Here is a 15,536-nt window from a genome sequence, read left to right as displayed (position 1 = left end):
TTAAAGTTTATTTTATTTTCAAAAAATAAAAAAATAATAAATTTTAACTCTAAAAAAAAAAAACAAAAACAAAAAAATTCCCCTCTCCCGCCTTCATCTCCGACCAAGAGACAAATAACTTGTCTTTGTTTCCGACACGGAGAGGGGTGAGTTTTTTGTTTTATTTCTTTTGGTTAACATTTATTTTATTTAAAATTATTAAAATACTCCATAATTTTTAAAATAAAATTTTTTTTAATCTGGTTATCGTGACGTTGGTAATTGTCAAGTAAATAGGTAATTTTAGATTCAATTGCATACATTTGTATTCTTTAGGGAACTTATTCCAAATAAAAAAGAAAAAAAAAAAGAACTTGGTAATCAAATACCCAAAAGAGAAAAACAATTTGTAATGGCAGTATGCCACAATAGAAGGTGAACCTTCATTTACAGTTAGGCAAAACTAAAGGCAGGCACCTTTTGTGCATTTTCTTCATCCATTAATCTCCTAACCTCCTCAGAATCTATATACCTACCATTATCAACAAAAATATTAGAAAGCAACACATAATCACCACCATATGTTCTCTCCACCTCCAGAATCTTCTGCATAACCCTCTGTCCCAACTCTGCATTTCCATGAAAACTACAAGCACCCAATAGTGTTCTCCAAATCACAACATTATTGGAGATCTCATTAGGGATCTCCAAAGCCATCCTTTCTGCTTCTTCCAATCTCCCTGCCCTCCCCAACATGTCTATCAAGCTTCCATAATGTTTAATATTTGGTTGAAGCCCAAAGTCATGAACCATCTTTCCAAAAAACTCAACACCCTCATCCACCAAACCACCATGGCTACAACCATGTAGTACACTTAAGAATGTAATCTGATTTGGTTTTACATTTGCATTTTGCATCATCCTAAAACCATTTGAAGCTTCTTTGGCCATCCCGTGCATTGCGAATCCCGATATTATTGATGTCCATGACACCAAATTCCTCCTTTCATCTGATATATCATCAAAAGCTTTTGAAGCATAGTTTATGCTCCCACACTTGGAATATGCATCCACAAGGGAGTTCATAACGCGGATATCGAAAGAGTTGATCCCACTTTTCTCCCCATAAGCGTGCAGCATTTGGCAAGACTTGAGATGCCCAAGGTTCCAAACAGCAGGGAAAATCGTCAAAAGAGTCACTTCACTTGGTTTAATCCCCTCACTCACCGCCATTTCACGGAACAACAACAAAGCTTCATTGAATTTCCCCGTCCGTGTGTACCCATCAATAATACCCGTCCAAGAAACTACATTCTTCTCCGGCATCGCATTGAAAACAGCCCGAGCAAACCCAAGCTCGCCCCACTTGATAAGCCCAGTAATCAACACATTCCAAGTCACACTATTCCTGCTAGGCATTTCGTCGAACACATTCTTGGATTCCACAAGACACCGACAGTTAACATACATATCAACCAAGGCAGTTTGCACATAAACATGAGAATGAAACCCAGATTTAAAGCTCAGGCAATGCACCTGTTTTCCAATACTGGGTTGGGTTAGATTAGCAGCAGCTTTAATGAGGAAAGAGTAAGCGAAGCTATCAAAGAAGAACCCGGGTCTCAATATGCGTTGCAGATGCTGAAATAGGAAAAGAGCTTCTTGGGGGAAGGAACCGAGGGAGTAGTGGCGGAGAACAGAGTTCCAAAGAGTGAGTACGATCGGCGTTGAGGTGCAGTCAGCGTGGACGGAAGCAAAGATCAAATGAGAGTGGAGTTGTTGGATTGCTGTACGTTTGAGTTCATGTTTACGTACGAGGGAGAGCAGGGAGACAGCAGCTCCTGAGAGCATTCTTTCTTGTACCAATGGCTTTACCTGCGATTTCCCAATAGGTGACTCAATTCCAACAAGATTTGAAAAAATTCAAACCTTAATTATAATCAAACCTCTAAAACTTCTGAAAAAAAATCCAAAAATTTGTATTTTGTGACAATTATTATCATACACCATAATTATATTAAACTTTTTTCAAATTAAAATCAAAGACTTGTATTTTGTAATTATAATTTCCAATCCAAGAAAATATCCAATCTAAGCTGTATTTTTAAAGTTTGCTTACAATTTTTTTTTTTAAATTACAACATCATTTATATAAATAAATAAATAAACCATAATGTATCCAAATAATACACTAAAAGTTCAAAACTAAACTGCTAAAAAATTTACATGGTCAATATGATAGCTACCCATTAATACCTAAATTAAGATAATTAAATTATTTTTATGATTAGATATTATAATTTGATATAATTGTCACAAAACACAAATATTTCAGTTTCTTTTACCAAATTTTAAAAGTTTTTATATAATTGGGTTCGAGTTTTTTGTACCAATAAGCCATCTATTTTTATACCTCATGGTGTTTATAATTGTGTATTCACATTTTTAAGACAATTGTCCCTACTACTCCTGTTTGTATATATATACTAGACCAGACAAAGTTGTCAAAACAGGACAGCCTAAGCCTATCAAGTTAGCCCGCTTGTAAATGAGCCAAGGTAAATAGATCAACCCGTCAACCCATTTTTAAGAATTAAAAGACTTAAAAGGTATTGTATGTAATTAGGAATGTGTTTTTCTGTTGATTACAAAGCCCTGCATATATCACTTCCTGGCCACCTACATATGTTTATACTAAGCCCTGCCTCTATCACTTCCAGGCTAAACACCCAATACGTCTGCACTTAAAACCTTTCCTTTCACTCTTTGGCAAATTATACTGTGGATGACTGATACATGTTAATTTTTAGTATATTGTATGTTCATTTTTAGTTTCTACAATAGTACGGTAAAAGTGAATTTATGGCATACTAAAAATAAACTTGTATGTCAGTGATCTATTTTGCAATATGGACCATAACCCACAGTATAACGGTTGTTACTCTTTTAGACGCTCTCTTAGCACTTTAGTAGCAAACAGCAACACATTACACATTCAAAAATCAACATAAATAAAAAGATCTGGCATAAAGCCCTCTTAAGCAGCTTAGAAAAATTCATGAAGATATCAATAGATGAAGTAAAATGGTAAGAAATATCGATTACCATTAGTCACTCCTATATTCTGGGTTATTGTATGGGATGACTGTACTCAAGAAAGTTACCCAGGAATGGTCAAGTTCACAGCCACCAGAGAGCATTCTCAAGCAAATATCATTCAGCATATTTGAAACACGAAGCATAACCTCACTATGATGTTCAGCAGCTGAAGCAAATATGCACATTCCGAGTCCTCTACTCCAACTGTTAATTACAGAAACGCATGAATTACCCACCAAGAAATAACCTATAGGTATATTATGTATAAACAAGCTGGCATATCGAAATTGATCTGAAATATAGCAACATATTACATAAACACTGCCGACACACAATCTCAAAATCAATTTCAATTTTCAACAACAATCACAATCTGGACGGGGAATCAGAAACTTTCAAGTAAAGCATCAATAAATCAACATACAATCAGAAATTAATAAATCTCTCATACAATCTGAAAAACATCACTAAATCCGAAAATCTCAAATACATTCTGAAACTAATCAATTATTACCTATAGCCAAGCAGAAATTAATCTGAAATTTTGTGTCACTGCCAGCCGTCACTCCTTCGTCCGTCACCGAGGTCAAGCAGCAAAAAGAGAGAGTCACCACGCAGTCGATTCCGTCAGTCGTTGAAGCAGCCGTCGGCCGTCATTGCTCCACCGGCAGAGAGAGAGAGAGACTAGTCCAGACCTCAGCGAGAGAGGGAGAGAGTAGTTAAAGGTTAAACAATCAAATTCTAAAATTACAACTATGGATTAAAATTTTATAGTTGAAGGAACATGGGTGGTTAAAATTTGACAGTTAAAAAATTATGTGTAATTAATTTAAATTACAAATGGTATAATTTGAAAATTGAAGGACCATGGATAGTGAATTTAAAAGTGTAGGATAAAACGTGACAAAACTATTATGAATAAGGGTTAAATAGGCCACTCAACTGTACACTAAAGTGCAATTAGACCATCAAACTAAAAAAAAAATGTAATCAAATTCCTGAACAACACAAATTAATAGAATTAGGTCTAAAATGACTTATTTACTTTAAACTTTGCTGACATGACGGCCATGGAGACGAATCGTCTCCCTAGACTAGAGACGTCTCCGGCCATCGGGAGACGAAGGGCTTCATCTCCTGCCATGCCAGGGAGACGAAGTTCGCCGGTTGAAAACGATCGTGCTGTTTTGTTTTGTTTTTTTTTTGTTTTTTTGATTTTTTTATTTTTAATTAATTATTTTATTTAACATCATTTTAAAATTCAAAACCTCCACAGTAGGTAAACAGGTTATTTTAGACCTAATTGCATAAATTTGTGTTGTTCAAGAATCTAATTGTATTTTTTTTTTTTTGAATTGATAACTTAATTACACTTTGATTGATTGGCTTATTTGATCCTTATTCCAAAGTATTATAATGAGAGAACTCTAAATTGTATTTTTACCTCTAAAAATTTGAATGGAATGTATATAGACTACCACCTGGACAAAAGACTCACAGAAGCGTGAGATGGCGAGCAGTTGGCGGATGAATATGGCGCCAAAAGTAGAGAGCAACAGAGGAGAGAGAAACCGACCAAAACATCGGAGGAGAGAAAATCTCTGTCTTAGCCGTGTCTCGTCTCGTCTCTTCTCTTCTCTTCTCTTCTCTTCCCTCAACCCCAATCTCTATCTCTCTCTCTCTCTCTCCATGGCAGCAGACCACCAGGTACGATGGTCATCACATTACATACAAAACCCATTCTTGAATTTCCATGATTTCAGATTGTTAACTTTTGCTTTTCGCCGCAAAACTTAGGAATTAGAAATGAAACATACACAGAAAGATGCCGTGTTCCTGCCTATGTTAATATTGCTATTTAGTTTATCCCACAGAATCATTAAAAAATTTCCCGTTTTCGTTAGTTAGTCTGATTGTATTTGGATTTGAAGGAACGCACGGATTATCCCAAATTTCTTTTCCAGTTTTTAAATACAGGATTTCGGGCATAACCCAATCCTTCTTGACTTCTTGTTGTTCGCGTTCCTTCAATGTTTTCGCCAACAAATCCTTAACCTTAGATTGTCATAACTCATAATTTCTTGTAACATCAAATTTTAATACCTCAAATTTTGTACTTGAACTATTTTATTATGTTGTGACAGCTTAGGGAAGCATTGTATTGCAGAAGATGGGAAAGGATTTGCAGCACCAAGAAAGCGGAATTTCTCTGGATAATCCTCAACCAGGATGCATGTGGGGAATATTACATCACTTCCACCGCACTAAATGGCTTAATGTCAAGAAACGGTTGCCTAGCAGAAGGTTTGGCAGTTCGAAAAATGACTCTGGTTAGAACTACCATTGCTTCTATCACTTTCCTCATCATTTAATTAACATTTCGAGATCGATGGTTCTGAAAGTGTATGTATTATTTTTGTGGTGGTTGGAGATCAAGGGAGTAAAGAAACTGCTCCGGGTGGAGGTGAAATTCAAGGAAACATAGATGCCAAAACCGAGAATTCTGTAAGTTTGTGCTAACTGTACTGTGTTGTTTCCAATTATATGTGTTGAGCATATAATCATTAATGTGCAAATCCAACTATCAGCTTAAGCTTTTAGTTGAGATGGAGCACATGCTTCAATTATATGAGATGTGATCTTAACTATATATGATGAGTTTCAGGCTGCAGGGAAAGCTGGGGACTCGTCTGGTTCGGTTTCTAAGTCCATGAGATCTCGATTGAAAGCTTTAATCGTGGACGAAGTGTATAAAAGAAGGGGCCAACACAATCGAACCTCATCGTGCCCAAGCCCAACACACTCACCACTAGCCCGAACAAATTCCATCCATCGTCGAGCTCCTTCAAGTGTAGATCTTCCTGACAATGATATTTCTTTAGCTGACAAAACTTCTAAGCATAATCGCACTAGTAGTGCCCATTGTTCTGCCACTAGCTTATCGGACCCGGTCCTGCCAAGTATGGCCAAGCCAGAGTCAAAGCGATTCCCGGGTGCTCTTGATCAATTAGACATGAAAAAGGAGGTATTCCTCAAATTCTTACATTACCGGGGTTCAGCGTTTGGGCATCAATTGCATAGCACCCAGGGGTCGAAAAAGCCAGTAGGACTAACCAAGTCGGTGTCGTTTCCTTCTGCTGGCTCGTTCCTAAGAGAGGCGTTTATTGTTAAAGAAATCGAGCATTATGCAAAAGCAGAAAGGCCTGCACCCTCACCCGAGCTGTGCAGGGAAGGTAGTGTTACAAAACGTCTTTTGACAAATCCCGAGTTCTTTGACAATGTCCCTCCAGATTTAAGTGGGGAGCATAAGAACAAGCATGATAGTAAACAAGGTAAAAAAAGTTTCAGGAACCTAAGGGATAAAATAAGGCATGCAATAAGGGAGAGCAAAAAGGAGAAGCATAGGATTGTCATGGATGCAGTTCTTGATAAAGTCCCCCACGGACACGATAAAAAAGAAGAGTTGGACACGAAATACAGAAGGTCCCTCCGGAGGAGTTCCAGTAGTACTTCTCCATTTGGAAAGACCGATGCACGATACATGAAACGAACCGTGTCTTGCAATGACTTTGCAGACCGCTATAATCGGTTGCTCGAATCCTGTTTCAAACAAAAAGTAAAACACCATACCTCCGAGAGGCAGAGCTATGGAGCATTAGGAACGCCTTCCTCTTCTAGTGCTGGCCCCAAAACCCTCGGCAGGATTCTTTCGTTGCCTGATCTGAGGTGTTATGGTTCAAATGAGGATTGTCTATATGCTAGTTCTTCTAACACGCCATTCAGTACTGCTGCAGGACACACCTTGAGTATCTCCGGTGACCAAAAGCATCTGGAAATTCAAAGTGATTATGATGACTTTAGTGGCTTACAAACTCACGAGAGCCCTGCCCCCTATAGCAACAACATCAAGCGCACTTCATCTTCTGATTCAGTACTTGACAAACCAACACAAATATCGGCTCCTGAAATAGATCTCCAGTTCACAACAGAACCAGCAGAGTTCTCTATGGATGAAGGTATTTTGCAAAAACTAAGGAATTTGTTATATGTCATGCCTTCATGTCTGACTACTTTTGTGTGTATTTGTATCATATGACTAAGCAAACGTTAAGCATTAGAAATTAGAATCAAGATTATGGCTTGACTTGTGTGGCCAAGTTGATAGAGACAACCTTAAATCGACACTTATGGGTTACTTTTGTTTTCTTTATTCTGTGATATAGGAGATTCATTTGCTGACCAAGAAAACATATCAAAGACAGAAAATATAAGCACAGCAGAAGATTCAGTAAACGATGAGAAGGGATGGGAGGACATGTGTATGCGTATTGAGGTTGATGACAGTAACAGGGCTGCATTCGATTATGTAAAACGTATACTACAAGAATCGGGATTATGCAGAGGAGAGTTCCTAGAGAGATGGCATTCGGCTGAAATGCCATTAAACCCTCTGGTGTTTGATGAAGTGGAGCAGTGCATTATGGCACAATCAGACTGTACTGGAAGTGAAGATGATGGCGCGTACGATCATCTTCTTCTGTTTAGTTCAGTGAATGAGACGGTGCTAGAAATATACGACAAGTCGTATGTGTACTGGCCAAATCCACTGACGTGCCGGTCTTGTATCAGACGAATGCCTGTAGGTTATGGGGTTTTAGAGGAAGTGTGGGGCAATATCAGGCGGTTACTGCGCCAGAGTGATTTGCTTGAGGATCCGGTGGGCTGGGATTTGGCTAGGGGTGATAATTGGATGAATCTTCAGTTTGAAGCAGAGTGTGTTGGACTTGAGCTGGAAGACCTCATATTAGATGATCTTTTGGATGAGCTGCTTTATGATGACCTGCTTGTATATTGACTTCATCTATCAGCAGATTTTGTAGGAGTGGGAAGTATATTTCCCTATGTTCATACAATTTAATGACAGCCACTTTTTTTTTAACATGTTAGTTTATATTCCAGACAACAATGGTTTGGGTTAGTACAATCAGTATTACTTACAGTATACCATAGTCCCAAGTTTGTAAATCTTCATACCATGAAAATGTGAAATTCAGTAAAAATGAACAACATATATGCTCATGTTAGAATTGACATGTATTTGTAGCAAACCCAAATACTAACATTATAAGCCATGTCACATGGCATGCAACACATAATGCTAATAACACCACTGACTGAATCTACAGCAGTGCTGAAGATAAAAATTGGAACACAAACAAGGAAATTAGTGAGAATTCTTAATGGGGGTTATGTGTTCACTCATCATTCATGACAAAATTTGATAATTACACAGACAGACAGAAGGCTAAAGATGAACCCAACAACTTACTCTCTCTCTCCCTTTGCTTTCTTGCCAATTTGCCATTCAACTTCTATGATTTCCTTTTCATTGAAAAGGTCTTTGTTTTCAACTCCTCCCAGTTCGGATCTTGCTCTGTTAAATCACCTCTTTCCTTTTCTTTGAAGAGGTCTTAGTTTTCAGCTCCTCCTGCTTCGGCTCTTGTTCTGTTAAATCAGTTCCTAATGGTACAATGTCTCTCGCCTTGTGTGATTTCCCTTTCTTCGAAGAGACCTTGGTTTTCAACTCCTGAGGCGGCTCTTGCTCGGTTAAATCACCTTCTGATGGTTCAATGTCTCTCGCCTTGTGTGATTTCCTTTTCTTTGAAGAGACCTTGGTTTCCAACTCCTGATTTGGCTCTTGCTCGGTTAAATCACCTTCTGATGGTTCAATGTCTCTCGCCTTGTGTGATTTCCTTTTCTTTGAAGAGACCTTGGTTTCCAACTCCTGATTTGGCTCTGGCTCTGTTAAATCACCTTCTGATGGTTCAATGTCTCTCAACTTGTGTGATTTCTTTTTCTTCGAAGAGATCTTGGTTTTAATCTCTTCCTGATTGGCCTCTTGCTCTGTTAAATCACCTTCTCCTAGTTGCCCTTCATCTGCTGCTTCAACAGTGTCTCTGGCATCTTTTTCTTCCGATTTCCATGTTAAGCCACCAACACCGGCTCCAGGTTCAATGACCGACATGCTTGTTAGAGTATAGTCCAATAGGTAAGCGCTTCTTTCCAACCTATCTATCCTGCTGAAATGCCTCTGTGAATATGGCATAATGCCTTCGAGCAATTCTCCTATACCTTTTATCTGGAACACCATATAAAGAACAAAACTTCCTTTAAACTCTTTATTCAAATTTAGTAAAACACTTTTTAACTGTAATCAATTCATTAATTCACTGCCAATTCACTAATAAAATATCAAATCTTTTTTCATAGGCATTGAATTTGTTACTAATATCTGCAAAAATCTGTAACTACAACAACAAAGGAGAGGGCTCAAACCTCAATAATCTCTGTTGGTGGAAGCATGGTGAATACTGTAGAAAGAACAAACTGTGCTATATGACAGAATTTTGGTTTTGTATTCCATTCTCGGATATATTCCAAAAGCAAGCAAAACTCTTCCTTGCCAAAAGCATGTAAAGCTTTCCCCAAGTGAACTCTAGGCTCTTCCTTTCTGCATTGAAATTACCGTTACAAAGAAGACGAAGGGGATGACATTGTGACAACATTACCATTTACCACCAGCATATGAAAACAAGAGAGGAAAAAAGAACAGAAGACCAGTAGCCATGCCTACCTGCAGAGTTGACCAAATAGCTCAAAAAGCTTACGAGGTCTGCGAAGCTCAAAAGCAATCTGGATTGCTCTAGTGTAATCTTCATCCAATACAGCATTCTCTAGCTCCTGTCCTCTCAAAACACCTTCCTCCTGCATCAGCAGCACAGTAATGCTGTTAGGACGCTGTAACCCAATAACTTGATGCTTCATACAGCATGAGGACTGTTTCAATATAAAAGAAACAAACAGATAAATATCTCACTTCTCTACGAAAAGCTTCCTCTTTATCTGAAGCTGTAGAGTCATGCCATAAATTGATAACTGCATCACTGCCACCAGTTGCAAGCATTTCTGTCTTCTTCCCAATAGCTAAAGTCCAAATCTGAAGTCAAACAGTTCAGGGAATTAAGACTATTGCATCCTTTGCAAATATGACTGCAAAAAAGTTGGAACATACTATCCGATATTGAAAAGAAAATGAAAATATGCCATAAGCTCATAAAAGAAGTCTAAGCATGTTAAGCAGCCATGGCATCATGTAGACATCAATGGATGGGCACTACTATCAGTAATCTCATAAACATGGATTATCTTGTCCTCATCAAATCAATACATATAGGCTTCCTTAAGCACAAGAAGAAAAACTGCAAGAAACTTAGCACCTTGTCTTCATGTTGGTCATATGTTGCAATACACTCATTGGTCTTGACTGTCCACAGCTTCACTAAACCATCAGCACCTAAAAGAAAGATGGTTTCACTTTTAGTAACAGGCTAAAAGCAGGTCACAACTAGAAAAAGCCTAGATTTCAGGATTCCAATTTACCACAAGAAACAAACTGAGTGCCGCGTGTAACAAATGATGCTCGAATTACACTTGATGTGTGCCCTTCAAATGTTTTCAAACACGAACCATCAGATATAGACCATATCTTTATGGTCTTATCTCCAGATGCCGTAATCACACATTGATCAACTGGAGAAAACTCCACAGACCAAATCCCTCTTTTATGCCCTCTGAGTGTGACCACAGACACTAGATCAGGAAGCCTCCAAATGCAAGCAGTGCGGTCCTTGTAATTGAAAGAGAGATAATGAAAGAAAATTGTGAGATGACAACCAGACTCCAATAGAAGTATGTGAGATTCTAAATGTTGAAAAGTAGCTTCGTACCTGAGAACCACTACAAACAAGACTATCATTCGGTGCAACTGCCAGAGAGTTAATATCCTTGTCATGTGCTGCTACAGTTGCTTTTGCTTTCAAATTAAAAACTTCTTCAGTGTCATTCAGGAGACCATCTAGACTCCATACTTTCAACGTACGATCACTGCACAGACACAAAAACACCATGAGTCAATTACAGTGCTTTTAAAGTAGCAAAAGAGTGAAACATTGATTCTGTCTATTTGGTCAAAGGAGCACTATAAATCCATTAAAAATAGTGAAATACCGAATACTAAGCTTCCAAAAAGAAAGAGGATAACAGAACAGTGATTGGAAATGGCGAACTCTCAAAAGTAGAAAGAAATATAGGACTGAAAGATTTGAAAAAAAAAAAAAAAAAAAAAAAAAACCTTTTTTATATAAACACCTAAATCAGTAGCTATATGCCAAATATCTGGAGGAAAAAAGAAAAAAACAAAAAAAACAAAACAAAAGTCTTCACAACATTGAAAGAAAATATAAGATGAAAACAGGGTGGGTATTGAGATGAAAACCTAGGTAACATCTTTATCATTCAATTAACTCTTTTACAAAGAATAGTAGGCAAGGAACATAACTGTGTGATTTAGAATGTTAAGGCTATTAATTCAGTATCAAATGTGTGATTAAATAAATATACCAAAGGATGATATAGACTTATAGTACGGTAATTTCTGGTGTGACACTTACCTACTACCACTCACAAAGAAGTTATGATGTTTCTTTGAAAAAGCAACAGCACCAACAGCTCCCATATGCCCTACACCGACTCCAATGCAATGTTTGGTCTGGGAATCCCACAACCTAACCTATGAAAACAACGGAATAAGGCTTACAGAAGCTTGAAGATAAGAATATTTCCTCACAATGAACCACCCAAAAAAAAAAAAGATGATAGAGGGTTATAGTAGCAATAAAGTGGTGCCTGAATAAAAGTGACATGATAAACTTACACTGTTGTCCTTGCTCCCAGTAACAATTAGTGGTCTTTCAGAAGTTGATACACAGGTATCAAGGCACAGAACGATTTCAGTGTGACCAGCCAACACATAGGCACACGACATTGTTGTAAGATCATACACTCGGACCTATGTACATACAGTTTTTAGATATAAGTCCACAAAAGCTATACTCAAAAGAGCTAAGTATAAAATGCAGACATTATTTCATGTTATAAATCTTAAGAATTTTAAATAATTGATATAAGATTATACACTCAGATCAGCATACATGCAGTCCTTTAGATGCTAATCCCTAAAGGTTAGGCTCAAAATAACTCAAAGCAAGCCTGCTGACTTTAATTCAAGGTAATACATTTTAAGAACTATAAAGAATAATATTTTAGTAGATTTCTAGTCTCTCGATGATCCTATAGTGATCAGTAGATGACATATCATGATTGTAGGCAGATGTCAATAAACAATTTTATTTTTTAAAACAGATTATATATCCGCACTTTGTCCTCAAAACCTTAAAATTAGCATACATGGACCCTAGATTGAAAGCAAGGACCATGCAGAGACAATGCAGCATGACAGAGCTTGAAAGAATTTAGATCAAGAAACTCATTAGAAAATCTCACCTGCTCAACACTTGTGGCAACAGCAAGGAACTGTTCATCCTCCCCTAAGAATTTCATATCTGCAATCTCTTCATTGTATCCAACAAGCCTTTTCGTCAGAACTAATCCTAGTATACCATCAGATTCCTTGGGAGAATAAATAAGAAACTGCTGATCAGCTGTGGCACAAAGCAACTCTTGACTTGTTGGCAAAATGACAGCAGAAGTAAACCCTCTTTGGGTATCTTCTCTTTCAGAACTGACAGTAACATCAGACTGTTTTTGCTCAAAAATACAAAGAGCTCTGTTGGAAATACAGTTGAAAGTCAGTTAACCCAGGATTTATAGTGTGAGGAAACAATGCTAATAAACCAATATATGATTCGGTTCAAAGGTTTATGAACTACAAAGTATGCATGTTTAACTCACAAAGTAGGGTGTTACTTATCGTTTTACACATTGCTCTATGAGAAGTATATTATACAAAGAAACATTTTAGTGGGAAGTGGAAGAAAGGATGCTACTAAAAACCAGAAAGATATAAAGTAGCGTAATAAGAGCATTGCAATCAGTTCCAATCAATGAAAGATACCTATCTGACTTCCATATCCTCACCACCCCTCGTTCACCAACAGTGATAAAATTAATCGATGGTATATCATTTCTCTTCTTTCCATGTTGATCCGAAGAAGAAGCAATGCATGCATTGAAGCGAGAGTCAGACCCAATTATGCACACAGCTTCTACTGCCTCAAATATTGGGATTGTGATCATGCAGCTAAAGTCATGCAAATTCCACAAATTCACAACCTGAAATTTATCTGAACATCAGCAACTCCACTGGTATAAGAATTTATGCCCAACAAGAAGCAGTGAAGGCAAGAAAAAGGTCCAAGAATTTAGACATGCAATTAAATTAGTTCAAATCCATGGGAAGGGCACATTAATGAATTGAATAAATTATCATAAATTTCATTTCCTTCATAGGAAAGAATGGATCCTAGAGCCTAAGCAAGAATAAATTACAGTTATATTGCACATGTGGCGGTTTGTATAATTAAACTGGACAGTTTCTCTTGCTCATCTTAGGATCATACTTATGAATAGAAAGAGGAACATGCAAAATCATACATACAATATACCACTATACCTTAATCCAAAGGAAAATCAATATAGCATTATGCAAAAAAAACTAAGGGAGTGGAGGAAAGATTAAAACATGCCTTATCCCTCCCTGCACTAATCAAGGTCCATCCATCTTCAGATACTGCGACAGAAGTGACCATTGATTGGTGTTTTTCTAGTGTCGCCAAACACTTCTTGCTTGTTAGATCCCAGACTCGAACTGTGGAATCATCACTCCCAGTGAAAAGCTACAAGGAATACAGAAGCAATAACCTTATAAGTAAAATATAAAGATGAAAGTGAAAACTGATGAGCGTCAATAAATCTAGGGTGTTGCTCAACACCCAACCCAGCAGTGAACATATTCCACTAGGCACTAGCAGCCAAAAATTCAAATGCATAAATAATTAGTAAGGTTAATCATCATTTAGAGGAAATAGGGGAAAGTTTGAAGCATAGTAAACAGGAAAAGATCACCAAATATATATTAATTCCTGATTTCAGAAATATATATACAAGGAAAGCCCTCAGTTAATATACCCATCAAGAAATCAGAAACATGAACTCACAATTAGACGATTTGGGTCAGGATGAAACATAATGCTAGTCACAACTCCTTTGTGGCCTTTGAAATAGTGAGTACAGAATCCTCCATCCACATCCCACACTTGCACTTTCCTATCCGCCCCTGCTGTTGCCAGCAGCCCACCCGACGCATCGCAAGCTAATCCCATCACAGGTCCCTCATGTGCCTGTCCACAATGCCATGTTGATTACACACTAAAATTAAAAAACTCAAAACAGAACAAAGGCATTGCAGAAAAAAGGGGAGAAATGGAACTGGAAACCATGGTGTGAAGAAATACCTTCCAGGAACGAAGGCATTTTAGGGTAGATAGGTCCCAGACTCTAATCTGACGGCTATGACTGGCCGAGAAGAGCAGGCTGTTGTTAGGGCTGAGAGCGAGAGCCGTGACCGGCTCCGAGTCGCCCTCGATTGTAGACTTTATCGACGCATTCGAAGCATCGACAATTTTAATGGTTTCATCGCAGGCGCAGACGAGGAAAGACCCGTCGGACGAAACAACGTAAGGACCTCCGGAATAGAATTGCTGCAGGGACTGAACGCACTTGTAATTCTTCTTCAATGTTACGGAACCCATCTTCTTTCCTCTACCTTCCGCAGTTCCCCGGAGAGCCTGCAGAAACGCTAACTGGCGTATCTCCGGCGGGAAAACAGAATCTTCTGGGTTGAATCTCGTTTCAGCAGCGAAGGATATTAGTAGGGTTTAGGGTTTATGTGTTAAGATTACTTCTTGTCTTGTATTTTCCTTTTTTTGTTGTTTGGCCCTTTTCCCATTCTTTTTTTTTTTCGTGTTTGTGGCATGTATTTCTTATAAAATTATATTAACCTCCCGTTTGCATATTTATGATTTGTGAATTGTGCCCGCATGGGTAGCTCAACTGGTCATAGAGGTGAAACTTTGGAATAATGACCAGGGATCGAGTCTCACCAGCGGCAGTGTGGGAGCAACCTCTCAAAGTGAGGGGGGCTCCTTGTGCGCAGTGAGGGTTCAGTTGAGTCACCATGATTTACAACCTCCCACCGCTCTGTCGGGGGGGCCCTTAATGTTCAGTTGAGTCACCATGATTTACAACCTCCCAACGCTCTGTCGGGGGGGCCCTTAATGTTTAGTTGAGTCACCATGATTTACAACCTCCCACCGCTCTGTCGGGGGGGCCCTTAATGTTCAGTTGAGTCACCATGATTTACAACCTCCCACCTCAGTTGAGTCACCATGATTTACAACCTCCCACCGCTCTGTCGGGGGCCCCTTAGGGTTGGGGTTCAGCCTTTTGGAATACTAATTTGTGAATTGTAAATACTAATTTGTGAATTGTAACTTACTATTTACCATCTAAGGGCGTGTTTGGTTCGCACAGAGGAATTG

General features: G+C 38.3%; 3 protein-coding genes across 4 annotated transcripts; 1 reads left to right on the top strand and 2 right to left on the bottom strand.

Annotated features, from left to right (window-relative positions):
• Positions 1 to 396: 396 nt before the first annotated feature.
• LOC109180874 (pentatricopeptide repeat-containing protein At1g09220, mitochondrial) lies at positions 397 to 3,797 on the bottom strand. 2 transcript variants are annotated; one of them, XM_019330573.1, is made up of 4 exons: positions 3,593 to 3,797; positions 3,085 to 3,282; positions 1,516 to 1,854; positions 397 to 1,413 (listed from the first exon to the last, which is right to left on the bottom strand). In XM_019330573.1, the coding sequence occupies exons 2-4, from the start codon at positions 3,085 to 3,087 to the stop codon at positions 433 to 435; spliced, it is 1,323 nt and encodes a 440-aa protein (XP_019186118.1). In that variant the 5' UTR covers positions 3,088 to 3,282; positions 3,593 to 3,797; the 3' UTR covers positions 397 to 432. The 2 variants fall into 2 exon arrangements, with proteins under 2 accessions (XP_019186118.1, XP_019186117.1); XM_019330572.1 differs by having other exon boundaries at positions 397 to 1,854.
• Positions 3,798 to 4,581: 784 nt separating this feature from the next.
• LOC109181512 (protein TRM32-like) lies at positions 4,582 to 8,137 on the top strand. The gene is made up of 5 exons (XM_019331315.1): positions 4,582 to 4,785; positions 5,223 to 5,408; positions 5,510 to 5,583; positions 5,744 to 7,094; positions 7,302 to 8,137. Exons 2-5 carry the CDS (start codon positions 5,249 to 5,251, stop codon positions 7,931 to 7,933), a joined length of 2,217 nt encoding a protein of 738 aa, XP_019186860.1. The 5' UTR covers positions 4,582 to 4,785; positions 5,223 to 5,248; the 3' UTR covers positions 7,934 to 8,137.
• Positions 8,138 to 8,234: 97 nt separating this feature from the next.
• Positions 8,235 to 14,874, bottom strand: LOC109181511 (transducin beta-like protein 3). The gene is made up of 14 exons (XM_019331314.1): positions 14,451 to 14,874; positions 14,154 to 14,336; positions 13,683 to 13,832; positions 13,052 to 13,269; positions 12,481 to 12,763; positions 11,852 to 11,986; positions 11,589 to 11,707; positions 10,866 to 11,022; positions 10,519 to 10,765; positions 10,356 to 10,432; positions 9,956 to 10,075; positions 9,713 to 9,843; positions 9,415 to 9,589; positions 8,235 to 9,217 (listed from the first exon to the last, which is right to left on the bottom strand). The coding sequence occupies exons 1-14, from the start codon at positions 14,745 to 14,747 to the stop codon at positions 8,516 to 8,518; spliced, it is 2,994 nt and encodes a 997-aa protein (XP_019186859.1). The 5' UTR covers positions 14,748 to 14,874; the 3' UTR covers positions 8,235 to 8,515.
• Positions 14,875 to 15,536: the final 662 nt, after the last annotated feature.

The sequence above is a fragment of the Ipomoea nil genome, unplaced genomic scaffold (assembly GCF_001879475.1).
Source record: "Ipomoea nil cultivar Tokyo-kokei standard unplaced genomic scaffold, Asagao_1.1 scaffold1043, whole genome shotgun sequence".
NCBI lineage: Eukaryota > Viridiplantae > Streptophyta > Magnoliopsida > Solanales > Convolvulaceae > Ipomoea > Ipomoea nil.
The sequence above is the reverse complement of the archived record's forward strand: the minus strand, read 5'-3'. Positions and strand labels throughout refer to the sequence as shown.